General features: G+C 35.7%; 1 protein-coding gene across 1 annotated transcript in view; it reads right to left on the bottom strand.

Annotated features, from left to right (window-relative positions):
* LOC100661279 (ephrin type-A receptor 5) overlaps positions 1 to 21532 on the bottom strand; it is a 68567-nt gene that overhangs the window by 11417 nt on the left and 35618 nt on the right. The window contains exons 2-4 of the mRNA XM_064285756.1: positions 18132 to 18199; positions 16502 to 16627; positions 11307 to 11492 (exon numbers count right to left, since the gene is read on the bottom strand). Coding sequence (XP_064141826.1) covers positions 11307 to 11492; positions 16502 to 16627; positions 18132 to 18153 — 334 coding nt within the window. The 5' untranslated portion in view covers positions 18154 to 18199. The remainder of the gene's footprint in view (positions 1 to 11306; positions 11493 to 16501; positions 16628 to 18131; positions 18200 to 21532) is intronic.

Here is a 21532-nt window from a genome sequence, read left to right as displayed (position 1 = left end):
GAAAGTGGGAAAGATTCCTCTAATATTTTTACCCTTTGATTTTGATTAAACGTATATATTTAAAAGGTGAGTAAAATTTATTTGTACATAACACAAAATTAATAAATATAAGAATGACTAATTCTAAGACTCCATACCCATTAAATCCTGTTGCTGTCAAGTCAATTCTGGAATACAGGGGTTTCCATGGAGTGGCTGGTGGATTCGAACTGCTGACCTTTTGGTTAGCAGCTGAGCTTTTAACTACTGCATCACCAATCCCCCATTCAGACTTCACAGAGATTATTTATTTAATCAGTTTTCACAATAATTTTCACCAGCACAAAAAAAAGCTTAAATATACTGTAACGGGAAATTTATATTTTTCCTTTGATTTTATCCCTGAATCTTTAAAAATAGTAAAAGTTGGCACTGTATATATTAAAGTGTGTTGCATTGCAAATGAGTCAATTAGATGAAGACTTGTAATTTTTTTTTTTAAGTCATCAGGAAATCTCTCTAGAATATATCACTATTTATGAAGTGTCCTGTTTAAAAACAAATCACAGAAGAGTTTTGAGTGAGGTTCCAAGTTTCTGGCAGATAAAGCAGTGATTCAGGAAAGGTGGAGGTTCAGGATAGCACCACCCACAGGAGTGCTACTTCAAATTCCTTACCTCAGCTTCAATCAGAAAAATCACAAGATTTAGTTGCACTTATGTCTCATTATCTGTGTGTTGCAGGCTGAAAATAATTGCTGAATAAATTAGCATCATATCAGAGAGCATGGAATTAAGGACATAAATAGAGTTGTTACATGGTAAATGAAAAACAAGTTGAAGATTTCCTAAATTGAACATCATATAAAGGAGAAACATAGTTTCAACTTATATAGAACAAAAGTAAAAAACAAAGAAACATTTTAAATATTTACATTTTGCTTAACTTTTATGCATAGTCATATGGTGGGCATCATCATCAAATAGAATGTTCAAATAAGAGATCGAAAATATAAAAAATGTTTTTCCCAATCTCAATACCATTTTGCCACTTTTTTTAATATGGTGTTTTTTAATTTTTTTTTATTGTACTTTAGATGAAGGTTTACAGAACAAACTAGTTTCTCACTAAAGAATTAGTACACATATTGTTTTATGACATTTGTTAACAACCCCATGACATATCAAACTCTCCCTTCTCAAGCTTGGGTTCCTTATCATCAACTTCCCTGTTCCCTCCTGCCTTCCAGTCCTTGGCCCTGGGCTGGTGCGCCCCTTTAGTCTCCTTTTGTTTTATGGGCCTGTCCAATCTTTGGCTGAAGGTGAACTTCAGGAGTGACCTCATGACTGAGTTGAAAGGGTGTCTGGGGGCCATACTCTCAGGTTTCTCCATTCTCCCTCAAGCAAACAAGTCTGGTCTTTCTTTTTGGGTTAGAATTTAGCTCTACATTTTTCTCCAGCTCTGTCTAGGACCCTCTATTGAGATCCCTGTCAGAGCAGTCAGTGGTGGTCGCTGGGCACCATCTAGTTGCACTTGACTCAGTCTGGTGGAGGCCGTGGTAAATGCGGTCCATTAGTCCTTTGGATTAATCTTCTCCTTGTATCCTTAGTTTTCTTCATTCTTCTTTGCTCCCAAAGAGGTGAGACCAGTAAAGTATCCTAGATGGCCGCTCACAAGCATTTAAGATGCGAGACACTACTCACCAAAGTAGAATGTAGAACATTTTGTTTATAAATTATGTTATGACAATTAGCTAGATGTTCCCTGAGGCCATAGTCCCCACAGCTCTCAACCCAGCAATTTGGTCCCCCAGGGAGTTTGGATGTGTCTCTGGGGCTTCCATGACCTTGCCTTGGACAAGCTGTACTGGCTTCCCCAGTATTGTGTACTGTCTTACCCTCTACTAATGTTAACACATATCTATTGTCTATTTAGTGTTTTTCCATCCCCACCCCTCCCTTCCATCGTAACCATCAAAGATTGTTTTCTTTTTGTGTGTAAACCTTTTCATGAGTTTTTACAATAGTGGCCTCATACAATATTTGTCTTTATGTGATTGACTTATTTCACTCAGCATAATGCCCTCCAGGTTCATCCATGTTAATAGATGCTTCAGAGAGTCATCATTGTTCTTTATTGTTGTGGAATACTCCATTGTGTGTATGTATCAGAGTTTGTTTATCCATTCATCTGTTGATGAGCATGTAGGTTGGGTTTCCAGCATTTGGCTATTGTGAACAATGCTGCAATGAACATAGGTGTGCAAATGTCTATTTGTGTGATGATTCTTACTTCTCTAGGATATATTCCTAGGAGTGGGATTGCTGGATCATATGGTATTTCTATTTCTAGCTTTCTAAGGAAGCATCATATCGTTTTCCAAAATGGTTGTATTATTTTACATTCCCACCAGCAGTGCATAAGTGTTCTGATCTCCCTGCAGCCTCTCCAATATTTGTTATTTTCTGTGTTTTTCATACGTGCCAGTAATGCCAGAGTGAGATGGTGTCTCACTGTAGTTTTGATTTGCATTCTTCTAATGGCTTTTTTTTTTTTTTTAATGGCTAGTGATCACAAGCATTTCCTCATGTGTCTATTGGCTGCCTGAATGTCTTCTTTGGTGAAGTGTCTGTTCATTTCCTTTGCACATTTTTTAATTGGATTCTTTGTCTCTTTGCTGTAAAGGTATTGGATTTTCTTATAGATTTCAGAAATTGGACCTTTGTCTGATTTGTAATAACCAAATATTTTTTCCCAGTCTACAGGTTCTCTTTTTACTCTTTCGGTGAAGTTTTTTTTTAAGGATAAGTGTTTAATATTTAGAAGATCCCAGTTATCTACCTTATTTTCTGGAATTTTTGTGTTATTGGTTGTGGTTTGTACCTTGTTAATGCCGTGTATTAGAGCCTCTAGCGTTGATCTTATTTTTTCCTCTATGAACTTCATAGTTTTGGGCTTTATATTTAGGTCTTTGATCCATTTTGAATTAGTTTTTGTATATGATGTGAGGCATGGATCCTGTTTCATTTTTTTTTGCAGGTGGACATCCAGTTTTGCCAGCATCATTTGTTAAAAAGTCTGTCTTTCCCACATTTGACAGTCTTTGGGCTCTTGTCAAAGATCAGGTGACCATAGGTGTATGGATTTGCGTCTGGGTTCTCAATTCTCTTCCACTGGTCAATGTATAGTAGGTTCTGAGGTCAGGTAGTGCAAGTCCTCCTACTTTATTCTTCTTTTTCAATAGTGCCTTGTTTATCTGGGGCTTCTTCCCTTTCCATATTAAGTTAATGTTAAATTTTTCCATCTCTTTAAAGAATGTTGTTGGTATTTGGATTGGTATTGCATTGCATTTGTAAATAGCTTTGGGTAGAATTGTCATTTTCACAATGTTGAGTCTACTTATCCATGAGCATGGTATGTTTTTCCATTTATGTAAATCTCTTGATTTCCTGCAGTATTGTTTTGTAGTTTTCATTGTCTTTTACATCTCTGGTTAGATTTATTGCTAAGTATTTTATTTTTTAGGGGCTATTATAAATGGTATTTTTTTTCATGATTTCCTTTTTATCATTCTCTTTATTGAGGTATAGGAATTCAACTGATTTTTGTATGTTTATCTTGTATCCTGCTTCTTTGCTGAATCTATTAGTTCCAGTAGTTTTCTCATGGAGTCTTTTGGGTTTTCTATGTTTAGTATCATATTATCCACAAATAGGGACAGTTTAACTTCTTTGTTACTAATTTGGATGCCCTTTATTTCTTCTTCTTGCCTTATTGCTCTAGGTAGGACTATCCAGTAAAATGTTAAATAGGAGTGGTGATAAAGGGCATCCTAGCCTTGTTCCTGTTCTCGAGGGGAGTGTTTTCAGCCTCTCTCTGTTGAGAATGAGGTTGGCTGTTGGTTTTGCATAGATGCCCTTTGTTATATTGAGAAATTTTCCTTCTGTACTTATTTTATTGACAGTTTTTATCAGGAATGGGTGTTGGACTTTGTTGAATGTCTTTTCTGTGTTGCTTGAGTTGATCATGTGATTCTTTTCTTTCCTTTTATTTATGTGGTGGATTTCGTTGATTGATTTTCTAATGTTGAACCATCCTTGCATACATAGTAAGAATCCTACTTGGTGGTGGTGTATTATTTTTTTGATATGATGCTGAATTCTAGTGGCTAGAATTTTGTTGAGAATATTTGCATCTATATTCATGAGAGATATTGGTCTGTTATTTTCTTTTTTTGTGCTGTCTTTGCCTGGTTTTGGTATCAGGTTTATGCCAGCTTCATAGAATGAATTCGGAAGTATGGTTCCCTCTTCTACATTCTGAAGTAGTTTGAGCAGTACTGGTGTAAACTCTTCTCTGAATGTTTGGTAGGATTCTCCAGTGAAGTCATCTGGGCCAGGGCTTTTTTCTTTGGGAGCTGTTTTATTACCTTTTCAATCTCTTCTCTTGTTATGGGTCTGTTCATATTTTCAACATCATTTTGTGTTAGTTTGGGTTGGTAGTGTGTCTCTAGAAATTTGTCCATTTCCTCTAGGTTTTTTGGAGTATAGCTTTTCGTAATACTCTGTTACGATGCTTTTTATTTCAGTTGGATCTTGTTTCATTTCTTATTTGGATTATTTGCATCCTCTCCTGTTTTTCCTTTGTCATTACGGCCAGTGGTTTGTCGATATTATTGATCCTTTCAAGGAACCAACTTTTGGTTATGTTGATTCTTTCTATTGTTTTTCTACTCACTATTTCCTTTATTTCTGCTCTGATCTTTATTATTTCCTTTGTTCTGGTAGCTGTGGGCTTCTTTTGCTGTTCTCTTTCTATTTGTTCAAGTTGTATTGGTAATGTTTTGATTTTGTCCCTGTCTTCTTTTTTGATGTGTGCACCTATTGCTATAAATTGACCTCTGTGGACTGCCTTTGCCGTGTCCCAAACGTTTTGGTATGATGTGTTTTCATTCTTATTTGATTCTAGGAAATTTTTTATTCTATCTCTGATTTCTTCTATAACCCAGTGGTTTTTAAGCAGGGTGTTATTCAGTTTCCATGTAATTGATTTTTTTTTTTTTTTTTCAATGCTCTTCCTCTGGTTAATTTCTACTTTGATGGTGTTGTAGTCAGAGAAGATACTTTGTATTATCTCAGTGTTTGGATTTTGTTGTGGGTTGCTCTGTGGCCTAAGGTGTGGTCTATTTTGGAGAATGTTCCATGTGCTTTGGAAAAGAATGTGTACTTTGCATCTGTTGGGTGGAGTGTTCCATATAGATCCATGAGATCAGGTTGGCTGATTGTGCCCTTTAGCTCCTCTGTGTCTTTGTTGACCTTCTTTCTAGATGTTCCGTCCTTTACCGAGAGTAGTGTGTTGAAGAATCCTACTATTATTGTTGGACCATCAATTTTCTCTTTTCAGTGCTATTAGAGTTTGTTTTATATATTTTGGAGCCCTGACACTGGGTGCATAGATGTTTATTATGGTTAAGTCTTCATGATGGATTATCCCTTTAATCATTATATACTGCCCTTCTTTGTCTTTTATGACAGATTTAAAGTTTATTTTATCTGAGATTACTATTGCCACTCTTGCTCTTTTTTTGGTAGTTATTTGTTTGATATATTTTTTCTACCCTTTGATTTTTAATAAATTTACAACTTTGTTTCTAAGATGTGTCTCTTGTAGATAGCATATTGATGGATCCTGTTTTTTTATCCATTCTGTCACTCTCTCTCTTTATTGGTGCACTTAGGCCATTTACATTCAGTGTAATTATTGATAGGTATGAGTTTATTGCTGTCATTTTGTAGTGTTTTTTTATTTTTCTGTGTTTTTTTTGTTCCTCTTACTCTCCTGTGCTGAGTTCCTTTTTTTTTTTTTTTTTTTTGTGGATTTCTTTTTTGTTTAGATTTTGTTTTTATCGAGACTATATTTTTCTTCATTATTTTGATGAGTAGGTTTTTTTTTAAACTTTCTTCGTGGTTACTTTGAAATTTACCCTTATCTTCCTAGGTTTGAACCAGTCTACTATTACTTGGTATCACTTTGCCTTCCTCTCCATTAGAAAGTTCTATACCTACACCATTCATTCCTTTTTATTGTTCTGATATTTGATTTTGGATAGTCCTTGAGAGTTCATTTCCTGGATTGGTATCTGAATGGTACAATCTTGCATCCTAGATTCAAGCCATGGTCTGATGTTGTTTGTTCTCAGACTGAAGGACTCCTTTTAATAATTCTTGTAAGTTTGGTTTAGTTTTTACATATTCCTTTAATTTCTGTTTATCTGGAAATGTTCTAATTTCACCATGATATTTGAATGAGAGTTTTGCAGTATATATTATTCTTGGTTGGGAATTTTTTTTTCTTTCAAAGTTTTAGATATGTCATCTCATTGCCTTCTTGCCTGCATGGTTTCTTCCAAATAATCAGAGGTTACTCTTATTGTTTCTGCTCTGTATCTGACTGTTTTTCTCGAGCTGCTCTCAGGATTTTTCTGTTGTCTTTGGTTTTAGTGAGTGTAATTATGATATGCCTTGGTGTTTTTCTTTTGGGGTCTATCCTACATGGTGTGCTTTGATCTTCTTGGATGGTCAGCTTTTCATCTTTCATGATATTAGAGAAGTTTTTGTCAGCAATCCCTCAATGATCTTCTCTGTGCTTTCTGTTTTCTACCCCTGTTCTGGAACTCTGATCACATGCAAATTTTTCTTTTGATTGTATCCCACATAATTCTCAGGTTTTTTTTTTTTTTTTTTTCATTTTTCCTCAATCTTTTTTTTTTCTGATTTTTCCTCAGAGTTGCAGCCAAGTGATTGTCTTCAATTTTGCTCATCCTGTCTCCCATCGTTTCAGACTTGCTCCTCAGCCCTTCTATTACACTCTCCATTTCTGAAATCTTGTTGTTTATCTTTCGGATTTCTAGTTTTTCTTTTTGTATGATTTCTAGCTGTGATTTTATTTTTGGCATTTTGTTCTTGTATTATCTTTCTGAATTATTCCTTTTTTTGTTTTTATTTTCTTTGAATTTGTCTGCCTTTTCCATAAATTCATCTATTTTTTCCTCACTTTTGTCTGCTTTTTGCTTCAACTCTTGGGCAGTTCTGAATATTAGAGATTTGAATTCCCTGTCATGTAGTTCTAGTGCCTTTTCTTCTACTGGAAAGTCACCTGGTGTTTCATTTTGGATGCCTACTGGAACCATTCTGTCCTATGTTTTTTTTTTATATATATATTTTGATATTGTCTGCTGTCCTCAGGACATTCAGTAGTTATTTTCTTTATTTATTGATTGTAGATCTGTTTGTTTCATCCGGCTTTTTTTTTTTTTGTTTTACTTGGTTATGTCTGAGCAGAAGGGCTATGCATTCTTTGTTGTTTGCTCATCTGTGGTGACAATAGTTTTCACCTGCTTGTCCAATGGGCAGGGCCAGTCACTCAGCTATGGTGCAGCAGGGCGGATCAGGCTGAAGGGGAGGGGCTGGGATGGATTGTTTTTGGCATGTACTAGAGCTGAGAGGGTGGGCCGAGAATCATTGTTGGGCAGGTTCTGGTAGGCTGTGCCTGTGCTGCTTGGGGGTGTGATGTTAAGTGCACAGTGAAGGTAGGAAGGAAGGAGGGGGGAGGTTGTGATGTGTGGAGCTAATATGGGTACAGGAAAGAGAAGAGAAACAGAGGCCAAAAAAAAAAAAAAAAAATGTGCTAAGGGAATGGCTGTGTCTCCTGCCGGGAACTTCGTCAAGCTGCTTTCCCATACTTCCTGGCCACTGATCTCCAATGCAGGTGGGCCAAATCCAAGTGGCACAGATGTTGCGAATTCTGGCTGGCCAAGCCACTGCTGCCAGCCAGGAAGGATGGAGGTAGAGCAGTGGAGAGAGGATGGGGGGTGGGAAAGTGTGTATCTCTGGCTACTGCATGTTCTGTCTCCTGCTGGGAGCTCCATGATGCTGCTTTCCCATGCTCCCTGACTACTGATCTCTGGCAGGAGTCCAAGATGGCGAAATCCACGCTGCATTAGCTAATAGGGGACCACCACTAGTATCTCTCCTCACTCTCTGTTCTCTGTCAGTTTGTTACTCCATTCAGTGCTTGGCTTATCTCTTCATCTGGCACTCTGGGTTCCAGGATTGACATCTGTCTCTGTTTCACTTAGTTTTTCGGGTCTTTGCTATGGACGGACGGTGTGGTGCTTCTGTCTATGGCACCATGTTGGCCAGAAGCCCTTGGTACCATTTTTTGAGACTAGATTCAAATTCACAGAATTTAGGTATGACTTATTTTTTATACTGGCATTTGCTTCTAAAAGTAGAAGTTTTGAGTGCATAAAATATATGAGGACATTAGTTGTCTTGGTATGAGAAGTTTAGTTGTCATAGTTTGTCTCAGTCAGAACCCATTCACATAAAAAATGTGAATCAAGGATCTATAAAAGCAGGTGAATATATATATTTTTAATTTCGATTGTTGTCCACTACTGTCTGATGCAGTAACTTAAACAAATTACAATAAATACTTATTCAGTATTACTATTACCTGGAATTTTGTCCTACACACACACCTTAATTTAACCTACATAACAAACTTATTCCCCCTTTTTCATATGACATCAAAGCTCAGTGTGTTAAAGTATGCTGGCCACTGATTGCATTAGTTTTAGATGTTACTGAAAAAACAGCAACAGTGACAACAACAAAAAAAGCAGTTGTTGCTCAGTTGATTCCATCTCATGGAAGCTCTGTGAGCCATACAGTAGAACTGTGCTTCACAGAGTTTTCAAGGCTGTGACTTTTTGGAAACATATCATCAGGGTTTTTTTCTGAGGAGTCTCTTGGTGAGTTCAAATCTCTAACCTTTCTGTTAGTAGTTGAGCCCTTCACCATTTGCACAACCCAGTGACCCCTTAGATGCTATAAACCCATTACCACTGAGTCAATCCAACTCATAGACACCCTATAGGACAGAGTAAATAGGAAACCCTATATATGTCTATATAGTGAAACCCCACAGGGTTTCCAAGGCTGTGATATTTACAGAAGCAGACTGCCACCCCTGTTTCCCATGGAGCTGCTGGCAGGTTTGAACCACTGGTCTTTTGGTTAGCAGTCAAATGCTTAACAACTGCACCCAGGGCTCCTTAGATGCTATAGGCTTACATAAACATTCAGAATGTGATGTACATCTTCAAGGAGCATATGTTTTTAGCTAGAGAGCTAAAACATATACAAAAAAGAGACAAAATTAAATGGAATATTTGAATAACAATTTTGGAACAAGTAAAAAAATGTTACAGACTGCTGCAAAAAAAAATCCTTAGCATAGGCATAGTATTCAAAAGAGGAAAGTAATACTTCAAGCTGGAGAGATGAGGAATTCTTTTGCAGAGATGATGGAACGTGAATAGCGTTTTGAAGGAATTGAAAAGGTAGTGAACACGAGGGTGTACATTTCAGAGAAAGAGGCAATTGGGAACAAAGAAAAATGCACTAAGAGTAAATGCATCTGAAGGAGTTCAGAGTATAGGAGGAGAGATAAATAGAAAGGTAATAACTATACACTTATTACATATTTACTCTGTATTGCTCCCAGTCTAAGCTTTGATTTTATTAATTCTTGTTATTTTTACAATACTATGAAGGCAGTGCTATTCTCACCCCAGGCCATTGATGAGAAAATTAAGGTTCTCAATGTTTAATTAACTTGTGCAAGCCCACACAGTAGTTTATGGGAGAACCAGAACTCAGATTCAGATGATTGGATCCACAGTCCATGTTCGTGAAGAGTATGCAAACAATAATAACGGCAACCCGACAACTTTCTAAATGTTACGTATTAACTCATTACAGAGGGTAGATTAGTTTCCTATAGAACTTTACCTTTACCATGTGGGTAATGAGAAGTCATAGTCAGAGTTTATTTTGAGGAAGTTAAACTTGGTAGCCATGTGAAGGATGAAATGACATGGAATTAATCAAATATTTCCTTACAATAATGTATGGATGCTAATTCAACTGAAGGAAGAACCACATCTAAGTTTTGCAGAAACTCACATGAATGCAGGTTATTTGTATCACTACATTTCTCTGTGAGCATTTTTAAGAGAGATGAGTATTTCTCTGAGCTATGAAAAAAAAAAAAAAAATCCTCCAGAAATACAAGCTGAATCAAATGTTTAGTCACTGGTCAATATAACACTTCCTACTGTGGTCTTTTTCTAGAACTTGTGAGGGGTTTCCACATTTTCATCTGGAACATCTTGTTTAATTTCCAACAGCTTTGGGAATTAACTAGTTACATTTTTTATACTAATGAGTATATATTTTGCTTCTTTTACCCCTGGTTATCATGGAAAAGATTCCTTTCCTTTGTTTTTGCTTTGTTTTATTTTTGAAATTTGAAAGCTAGATGGTCTAAATAGCAATTAAATCAATTGAAATTACTTAGTCATTTAACAGCATTTATTTAGTACACATTGCCTTAGGCATATTTGGAATATGTAATTTAAAGGTTAATAGAAACTGGAAGTTGAACAAATGCTTGGAACTCAGTTCAAACAATAAACCTTGTCAGGGTGTTTAGATGACTTTAGTAAGTGGTATGTATGGTCTGATTGACAAATGAAGAAATGAGAATACATAGAAATGACAAAAAGAATGGAGTAAAAGAAAATAAGCACCTCACTTACACTACATAAATACTTCATTGGATCCGTGAAAATGATTTGAAATCTTTATATTGAGAGGCTCACCATACAAGCACATTACCCAGGCACTAATACAAACTTAAAAGAGATATGTGGTGACAGGCAGTTCTGCGTAAACACTAGATTTTCTTTAACAGATAATAAATCTCAGGGAATTTTTAAAGTCTTTTGGGGCTATTGTTAAAATACCTCAATGAAGAAAATAAATAAGAGAAATACATCTGGCTGCAAAGAACTGCTTAAAAGGTGGCAGACACCTGTGGTTGTACAGAATCTTATTAAATGTTAAACTTCAATGATTCAATCAAAGCTTTGAAGTGAATATTTCATTAGGATAAATGTGAAAGATCCAGGAAAAGAAAAGTTGATACCTTTCTGCTCCTTTTATCTGATGACTTATTTTCTGACACTGAATTCTTGGTAGATGGGTTAATATATTGGTTTAAAAAATAAATAAAAATTCAGTTTGGTTGAAGATCAGCTTTAATTTTCTGAACACATGGTAACTATTATTAGGGAAATTGTTATTAGCATTATTATGGCTACTTTCCTCTCTAACTTGAAATTAATGATAACTTAGTAGAAAGAATCAAGATAGTGATGTTACAGAAACACACACATACACATTTGCCATTGTACTTACTTTTGGTTACAACACCTTCTAAATGGATGATATTAGGATGATCAAACTGCCCCATGATACTTGCTTCACCTAGGAAATCTCTCCGTTGCTTTTCAGTATAGCCTACTTTAAGGGTTTTGATAGCCACAGGTAATTCTCTTTTTCCGGGCAGTTTCAAACGTCCACTACAAACTTCACCAAATTCACCTTTTAATAAGAGGAAAACAAAAGGACAAACAAAAAGGCACAAACTCATTTGACATGCATTTTTATTATAATAATACTTGAATGTACGTTTGTATTATTAAGATTCTAAATAGCTTGGCTTTGGTTTGAAATAGCTTATTTATTTTTGGTTCAACAATCTGCACTAAATTTCCAAGATTTCATTGTCATATCCAGTTAGAGTTGACATTTGTAGACTGAAAAATGCTCATCTGAACTTCAGTGTCAATGTTAGTAGAAATGATACACTGGGAAAACTAATCTACAGGTGGACATACAATATTTTGGGGGTAAATTTCATTCATCTCACCTACAAAAACCTTAATGGAAACATTAGAGAGAAATTACAACCAATTGATTTATAATTACTTCTTTCTACCTTCTCTGGTAGTAGGAATAATGAGTAGATAAAAGGGGAAAGGCTTATAGCAGGATAAAAAGAAAATACTTTTAAGAAGGGATGACCTGCAATTAGAATAATTTTATCTTTTAATTACATAATACTTTCGGTATTTGGGTATATATATCCAAACTTATATATATGTAGATAGAAAGGTAGACAGGTTGTTGGAGATATATATATATATATACACACACACACACAAATATAAAAAGTATGACATAATTAAAACACATAACCCAGTGCCATCGAGTTGATTCCAACTCATAGCGACCCTATAGGCCAAAGTAGAACTGCCCCACAGAGTTTCCGAGGAGCACCTGGCGTACTCGAACTGCTGACCCTTTGGTTAGAAGCTGTAGATACATATATGTATTAAAACATATATGTATATACATTTGTGTGCGCATACACACACACACACACACACACATGTATATTTACCTATTATAACCCCAAGTTGCCTTAAATGCTAAATTAGCAAATACTGAATCCATTGCTCCTAGGGAAAATACAGGAGGTTAGGTTCCTCCAAACCCCTGGACACAACATTTTCATCAATCAATCAATACACAACCTTGCTTTATGTGTGTTCCTGATTATGGGCGCATTATTTAATATATATTGTTCATTCATTAATACTGACCTCATGGCCAACAGCATAATAACTTATGCCCGAGAAAACATATCTAACACATGTATTTTACCATAAGGCACGTTTGGTACAGAGAGTGGGTCCAGAGAAAAAAAAAATCATAAGAATGAGTTTTCTAAATTGGTTCTCAAGTCTGACTAGTCTGAAAAGTGCTGATGACTTTGCCTTTAGTAGTAAAGAGGGCTAATCCATGGTGTGAGATGGCAATATTAATATGCAAATTATCACCACCAATAGATCAGGTATTGGTAAGAAGGGAGCCTCTGGGTGATAGCATGTTTGATATTTTTCTATAATTTTGTCAGAATGAAAGTATAGGGAACCTCATTGGTTGGTTCCACTTTCATTAGACAAAGCAGTGGTAGAAAGAGATGATCTCAGGGCTTCAGAGTCATAGCTCAAGTGTCACATAAACAACCTTAAAATTTCCATTTGTGCTATGAAAGAAAAACTTAATTCTTGTAGTAACAAAGCTGATATTGCTGAAAACCAAATAAAAGTCTTATTTAAAGAGTAGCTGAATTACAGTGCCAATGAAATTCTCAACCTCAAATGGCATCTGAGGTTAAAGTGAGGACATTGATTGGGAAGAAATGAGATCCTGAAACTTGAGATGGGGACACATGGGCAGATAATCAGGAAGCTGAAGACACTGAGCTCCTAAATTCTGTTCAATCATTTCTGCCAACAGAGCTAGCCCTCTTACTTCCATTTGAGGAGCTCACTCTATATCAGCTAAGCAACTCTCTCCAGTAAAACCATTATCCCTCCCACTCCCATCTGATGACATTAACCCAGGCTAAGACATCCAAAGTACAACTCTGTCAGTGATAGGATAATATTCATATACCTACAAGGAAGTCCAGTTAATGCGACTATTACTCGAATTTATACAACAACCACTAATGTCAAAGATGAGGAAATTGAAATTTTTACCAACTTCTGCAGTCTAAAGTTCATAAGATAAGTAATCAACATGCATTAATAATTACTGCTGATTGGAACGCAAAAAATGGAAACAAGAAGGATCAGTAGTTGGAAAATACGGCCTTGGGGACAGAAATGATGCCAAAAAGCACGTGATACATTTTGGAGGACCAACAACTCATTCATTGCAAATGACTTTTCTGAACAACAAAAACAGTGACTATGCACGTGGACCTCACCACATGGAATACACAGGAATAAAGATGACTACATCTATGGAAAGAAACCATGGAGAATCACAATATCATTAGTTAGAACAAGGCTGAGGGCCATCTGCAGAACAGAACATCAATTTCTCCCACACAAGTAAAAGTTGAAGCTGAAGAAAATTAAAACAAGTCCACAAGAGCCAAAGTACGACCTTGAATATTTCCCACCTGAATTTAGAGACCATCTAAAGAATAGATGTGATGCATTGAACACTAACAACCAAAGACAAGACGAATTGTAGGATGACATCAAGGACATCATACACGAAGAAAGCAAACCATCATTAAAAAGATAGGAAAGAAAGAAAAGACAAAAATGGTTGTCAGAAGAGACTCTGCTACTTGTTCTTGAAAGTAGGGTAGCTAAAGCAAATGGAAGAAATGATGAAGAAAAAGAACTGAACAGAAGATTTCAAAGGGCAGCACAAGAAGACAAAGTAAAGTATTACAATGCAACATGCAAAGACCTGGAGTTAGAATTCCAAAAGGGAAGTACAGTAAGCATTTCTAAAGCTGAAAGAACTGAAGAAAAAGTCAAGCCTGTAGTTGCAATATTGAAGAATCCTCTGAGCAAAATATTGAGCAATGCAGGAAGCATCAAAAGAAGATGGAAGGAATATACACAGTCACTGTATCAAAAATAATTGTTCAACTTTCAATTATTCCAGGAGGTAGAATATGATGAAGAACCAATGGCATTTAAGAAAGAAGTCTAAGCTGCACTGAAGGCATTGGTGAAAAACAAGACTCCAGGAACTGACAGAATATCAATTGTGATGTTTCAACAAAAGGATGCAATGCTGGAAGTGCTCATTCATCTGTGCCAAGAAATTCGAAGACAGCTACCTAGCTAACTGACAAGAAAAGATCCATATTCATGCCCATCCCAAAGAAAGGTGATCCAACAGAATGCAGAAATAATGAATAATGTCATTAATATCACACTCAAATAAAATTTTGCTGAAGATAATTCAAAAATGGTTGCAGTAGTACATCAGCAAGAATCTGCCAGAAATTCTAGCTGGATTGGGGAGAGGACTTGGAAGAGGGATATCATTGCTGATGTCAGATGATCTTAGCTGAAAGCAGATAATAATACCAGAAAGATGTTTATCTATGTTTTGTTGATTATACAAAGGCATTTCACTGTGTGGATCATAACAAATTACGGGTAACACTGAAAAGAATGGAAATTTCAGAACACTTAATTGTGCTCATGAAGAACCTATACATAGACCAAGATGCAGTCATTCAAACAGAACAAGGGTATACTGCATGGTTTAAAATTAGACAAGGTGTGCATCAGGCTTGTATCCTTTCGCCATCCTTACTCAATCTGTATGCTGAGCAAACAATCCTAGAAACTGGACTAAATGAAGAAGAATGCAGCATCAGGATTGGAGGGAGGCTCATTAACAGCCTGCATTATGCAGATAACACTACATTGCTTGCTGAAAGTGAAGAAGACTTAAAGGACTTACTGAGGAAGATCAAACACTATAGCCTTCAATATGAATTGCATCTCAACACAAAGAAAACAAAAATCCTCACAACTGGACCAATATGCAACATCATGATAAACAGGGAAAAGATTGACGTTGTCAAGGATTTTATTTTCCTAGGATCCACAAACAATGCCAATGGAAGTAGCAGTCAAGAATCAACCAATGTATTTATTTGGGTAAATTTGCTGCAAAAGACCTCCTTCAAGAGCTAAAAACAAAGATGTCACTTCGAGGACTAAGGTACACCTGACCCAAACCATGGTATTTTCAATCACCTCATATGAATGGGAAAGCTGGACAATGAGTAATGAATACTGAAGAAGAATTGATTTCTTTACATTATGCTGTTGGCAAAGAATATTGTACACACCATGGACTGCCAGAAGAACAAACAGATCTGTCACGGAAGAAGTACAACCAGCATGCTCTTTATAAGCAAGGATGGCAAGAGTTTGCCTCAGGTACTCTGGACATGTTATTAGGAGGGACCAATCCCTGGAGAAGGACATTATGCCTGGTAAAATGGAGGGTCAACGAAGAAGAGGAAAATCTTCAATAAGATGGACTGACACAGTGGCTGCAACAATGGGCTCAAGCAAAACAGTGATCGTGAGGATGGTGCAGGACCGGGCAGTATTCCATTCCATTGTACATAGGGTCACTATGAGTTGGAACCAGCTCAATAGCACATAACAGCAACAACAAAGCATATTACAGCCTTTTTTTTTTTTCATTTAGAAACACTAGATAACAATTTAATACTATGCTTCAGGCTGTTTTGTTGGTGAAATCACCAACAAAATTATCAATGAAAAGCACAAAAATGTGAAAAACATGTCATTAAATAGACAGTGGAAAAAAAAAATTTGTTTTTAGTACAAAAGCTGAAATAAGAAGGCAGAGCATTGCCTTGTTTGACCTCAGTGGTGAACCTGTGGTAGGGCAATTCAAATTTTTCAATGCACTGTGCCTGTCTGCAAATGATGGTGAAAATAGAATATAACATATAGTTTTTTTTTTTTTAGATAGTGAAACATGGTAAGTTAGAACATTTGCTGATTAAGCATGAACTACACAGAAGGTAATGTTGAAAAGCGCTCAATTATATATCACTTTTGAAAGCAAGCCAATCACCTAAGATTAAAAAAAAAAAAAATTCTGTTAGATGAAGACACTGTCATTGATATATTACATGCTGAGTTACAAACACAAATTCAACGTTAGAGTTATTGTACCTGCTCCAATAACTCTTTCAATGGTGATACATGAAGCTTCTATCTCCTTGGCAAATTCATGGACAGCTTGATTGGGGTCCTCATAGGTATGTGGATCAATATAGGTTCTTACTCCTGGCAGTTTAACTGTAAAAATAAAGAGGCATTATAATAGATGTGGTTGAGATGGATGAGAGAAATTTTTAACTTTATTTCAGATGCTACTATGGCTGAATCTCCAATCTCTTGAAGTGGCTGAGCTACAAGAATAAGCCCTCTCCTGAGTTATGAGAGTCATTTGTACAGCTTTATAAACGTGGATCGTTGGTATACACAAGAAATGTAAATGATCCAAATAGCGCCGTGACCTAACATGACCGAGCAAATGCGTCTTTCAATGATAATGTTCAAATTGTTTTTCTTTGCCAAACTGGACAACGAAAGGCTAGTGGTTAATTTGTTAGTTTGTTATAGCATATTTTACATAGAAATATAGTCACACATTGTTAATGTTGGTATTACAAAAAATAATTGAATATAACTTTTCTGGTGGCGTAGTGCAACAATTCTGAACTAGAAGCCAAAAGAGAAAAAGAAAGTCTATTTCTCACTCTACCTCTGTGGCTACATGATTTTATGCAAGACTCATACACTCTCATTTTCGTTACTTTTAAAACCAGTTGCCTTCTAATCAATTCCAACGCATGGCAACCCCACGTGTGTCAGAATTGAACTGTGTTCCATAGAATTGTCAATGGCTCATTTTTCAGAAGGAGCGCAGCAGGGCTTTCTTCCAAGGTACCTCGGGGTAGACTTGAACCTCCAGCCTTTATGTTAGCAGCTGAGTCTGCTGTTTGCACCAATTAAGAACTTATCACCTTAAAAGGCTGCCAATATAACCCTTACAATGTTTTCTGAGTATATATAACATTCACTAAATTAAAAACAGGAAAATAGACTCTAAGCATAAGTTATAATTTTAATGATTTTGATTTTTATAGTTATGACAGAGTGACAGAAGCAAAATAAACTCCTTTTGTCATATACTCGGCAAATTATCTTATTGAAATTCTTAATAGAACTATTTATGAAAAAAATAAACCTATTAAAATACCACAATTAGAACTCATTCAGGCTACCATGTTTTAGCTACTTATGAAAATATGATTTTCTGCATGTGTTAAAAGTGTAGTCTCTTTCAAGTTTAAAGTAAGGTTGCTGCATTAGGATCTGCTCAGGGAATTTTCTGGTACAATGCTCAGAGAAAAAAGAACTGAGAAGTTTTATTCATTTAAAATGGTGATGTTACATAATGAGTGATTTCATTCACTGTGTTACAAGGAATTAGAATTAGCTTGAAAAGTTGGTTTAAACTATAACATCTTTTCATATTAAGCAAAAATTTTTACTTTAATAATTATAAAGAAATTATGCATTCAAGAGTTGAGTAAACCATCAAGTTGCTGCCTAGGGCCAAGTTGAATGGTCCATTTGCTTTATAGGAATGTAACAAAACACATTTTAAACACTATATTTTTGGTCAGTTACTGCAAATCCCCTAGCCTGAAAAGAAACCAAAATAACAATAAATCTACCCTCCACCCTCCTCCCTTTTTTAAAATTTTGTGCGTATTTTTTACAATTTGCTTACTGTGCCCATTATGAAAATGCATCTTTTCCTCTTCAGGATCTTGTTTTGCTTTGCTGTAGCCACACCGCCTGGAACAGAGTAAGCTACAATTAGCCACATCTGAAAGTGGTGAATCGCATTGAGCCCAGAAGGACGAAGTGCAATTGGAACTATTGCCAACCCTAAGCTTTTTTTCACACTAGTCATGTGAAATAACACTAAAGCTCCTTTTGGATGAATCCTATATCCCCAAGGAAGTATGCCTCACTCTCAGCGAATAGTCTTGCCTGAAATTTCACTGAGAAGTCTGAAGCCATCCAAATCTTTTTTAATTTCCCTTCATCATACACTACATACCAAACATTTGCATATGCCCTTCCCTTTACTTTTTTGCCATCTCAGAGGCAACTGTGGCTTTTTTCAGGACAAAACGAGGAAATTAGGCCTCTGATCCAGCAGCCTCCCACAGTCAAGTTTTAATTAATTCATCAATTGAAATCTCTGTGGTTCTGGAGCCTTTACTTTTTCTACCAACTCTCTTCCACTCAGACCCTTACCACAGCCCCATCCTCCTGTAATCCCTCAGCTCTTCTCCAAACCTTAGTTTTTTCTGGTTTTCTCAACTACCCACTAAATAACAAGCCCTTGCCACATGCTCTATTACTGGCAACAGTTTATTCTTCTAAGGTTCACTGATGGCATCGTAACTTCTAAATCCAATGACCTTGTCTTAGTTTCTACTCATTCTAAATGGGCTGAAATTCCTACCTACTCCTATTCTGACTCTTCTTGCTCTTCGATAAATTCATACACAGTCATTTTGATAGGATCTCTGAATGAAAACTCTCTCCTGGCAATTCCATTAATCTCCTTCCAAATAATTAACCCCTCTATCACTCTGGTTTGACTTCTTTTGAGGGCTATGTATGCTCTTACACCTGATAGATTCCTTTTATGGGGATATTCCATTGGCATTTCAAACTTAATGAATCTGAGAAAGAGATCGATATCTTTCTCTTTACTCCACTCAACCCTGATCTTCCTTCCTCTTCACCTGTTAATAATTCCACCACAGTCTAGGTTCTCTAAGATCAGAACTTTTTTCTGTTTCCTTCACAACCAATTAGCCACCAAATACCAAGAATTATACAACTCAAGTATCTTTAGGTCCATATTTTCCTTTTCATTAGCTTTTCTATCTTCTTAAATAAGGTCTTGATATTTTTCATCTCTTAACAAAAGTTTTTTTTTTTTTTAACAAAAGTAACTCTTAACTGATGTTCCTACATTATTTCACTGCTTTCCTAAACTGTAATATATGTCTGCAGCCAAATTTTTATAAATAAGGAACTATTCTATTGTGTTTATTACCTGCAACAAAACCTTCAATAAAGTAATAAAGATTCTTAAATGCACATTCCAAAGTCACATTTCCTGCATCATCTTCAACTGTTTACTTTTAAGTATACTAAACTACAGGGTCTTTATGAATTGGAATCAAGTATTTTTTTTTTTTTTTTTTTTAACTTTATCCTCAAATCTCCAAGACATTTCCCCATGCTTCCTCACCTTTGCATATACTGGTTAGTTCACACACAATTTTCTTTCAAACAATTGTCAATAATCAAAATCCAGTTGAATTATCCTATTTTTTTTTTTCCCCCTAAATCTGTCAACTTAATGTGATCTTTTTTCTCTCTGAAACTAATTGCTTTCTGTACTACTCTGGTGGTGTGATTCCCACTCTATAGTGCATTTATGGTTATTTGAGTATATGTCTTGGCTCCCTCACTGCTAGTCATTTTTTTGAATGGCAGCAACTAGTATTTATCTACACATTCTGCAGAGACCCAGTCCCTGGCACTAAATATATTTGTCACATTGATGAATGAATAAATGAATGAGTGAATGATATTTTGATTGTGTCTACACAATGACAGGTGTTTGGGGAGTGAACACGCTGATGAATCTGGTTGGATGTGGCACATGATTAACCATATAACATACAAACAACTGAATAAAATGAAAATATTTAAATTATTTTTAATGAAATGCTAAAGAAGTGATTTGATTATCCATAGAACTCCCACCCCAAAATTGAGTTTATTAATAACAAAATTGCCATTCATTTCTGTAGTTAAAAAAAAATGCAGCCATGATGGAACGCTAATAAAATATTTTCATTAAAAAGTTCATTGAAAACCATAGTATGATGTAAATGATATGCCCAATAAGCATATACTAAAGGGGACTTTTCCTTGATTACATATCCTAGGTTTTTTTTCTTTTAGGTATTTGTATATTTTGGTATAAAAATGGAAACCTATTTTATTCTATGTCATTTCCTAGTATGCAATTGTGTATAATTATTTTAAAAAATAGTTAATGCAACCCACTTTTTTTTGAAAAATGATATTGTCTTTGCTTTATCATGTTAAGTAACTGACATTAGTAAACTACAACTAGTAATTTTTGAGCAAACTTAAAACAATATAGTATGTTTTGGATGAGCTAAAAAGTCCAGTGGGAATCTACTGGTTTTCAAAATTTCATTCATTACACTTAGATGCATTTGTCATATTGGATCCATTAACATATTTGAGGCAATCACCACAGTCAAATAGTGAGAAAAAAATAAATGAAATCATACTGAAATTGTACTTGGTCTACTAAAACTGAGATTCAAGTTATTTTAATATGTTGCTTATAATGTTACTAGATAAAACTTTATTATGTAGGTGGCTCGAGAAAGAGCGTTTACTGATGTATTTTCACCAATGTCCTGAGCGCAATTGTGTGAAATCTTCTGGAGATTTATGTCATTTATATCATCCTGACAAAAAACTCTGTTTAGAAATTCTAAAGAGACCTAAAATGTATACAAGTTTTACAGTTTACATTAGAAAACAAACATCCATTCCACCTTCAAATCACCCACCTTTAAAATACACACACACATATTAAATTTTTAAAGTCGTATCCTGAAATACCCTGTAACATTAAATAAGCCTCATGGAAATGTAAATTGCATGCAAATTTCTCACATGAAAATGGAAATAAAACATTGGATCTCATCTAAAAAAATGTTTTGGGAATACCTTGGTGAGGAGCGGTTAACATTTTATTACCTAGGGTGAGAGTCCGGAGAGCAACAGGAAGAAGTTATGTTTGACTATGGGCATCTCTGGAGCTCTATTAACATATACGGCTGCATGTTGCATTAACATATGAAATGAGGTTCTGAAACCCCTCAAAAGTATCATTAAAACAAGTCTCAACAAGGTACAGCAAGTAAATGTGCAGCTGGCAAGACTGGGGCTCAAGCAGTGGTTCAGCATCACTAGCAAAGCATTGCAGGAAGCCTGTTCATTCACTATCAGCTCTGTACCTGCTCCAGATGCATAATTTTAACCAATCAGACA

This window comes from Loxodonta africana, chromosome 5 (assembly GCF_030014295.1).
Source record: "Loxodonta africana isolate mLoxAfr1 chromosome 5, mLoxAfr1.hap2, whole genome shotgun sequence".
Lineage (NCBI taxonomy): Eukaryota > Metazoa > Chordata > Mammalia > Proboscidea > Elephantidae > Loxodonta > Loxodonta africana.
The sequence above is the reverse complement of the archived record's forward strand: the minus strand, read 5'-3'. Positions and strand labels throughout refer to the sequence as shown.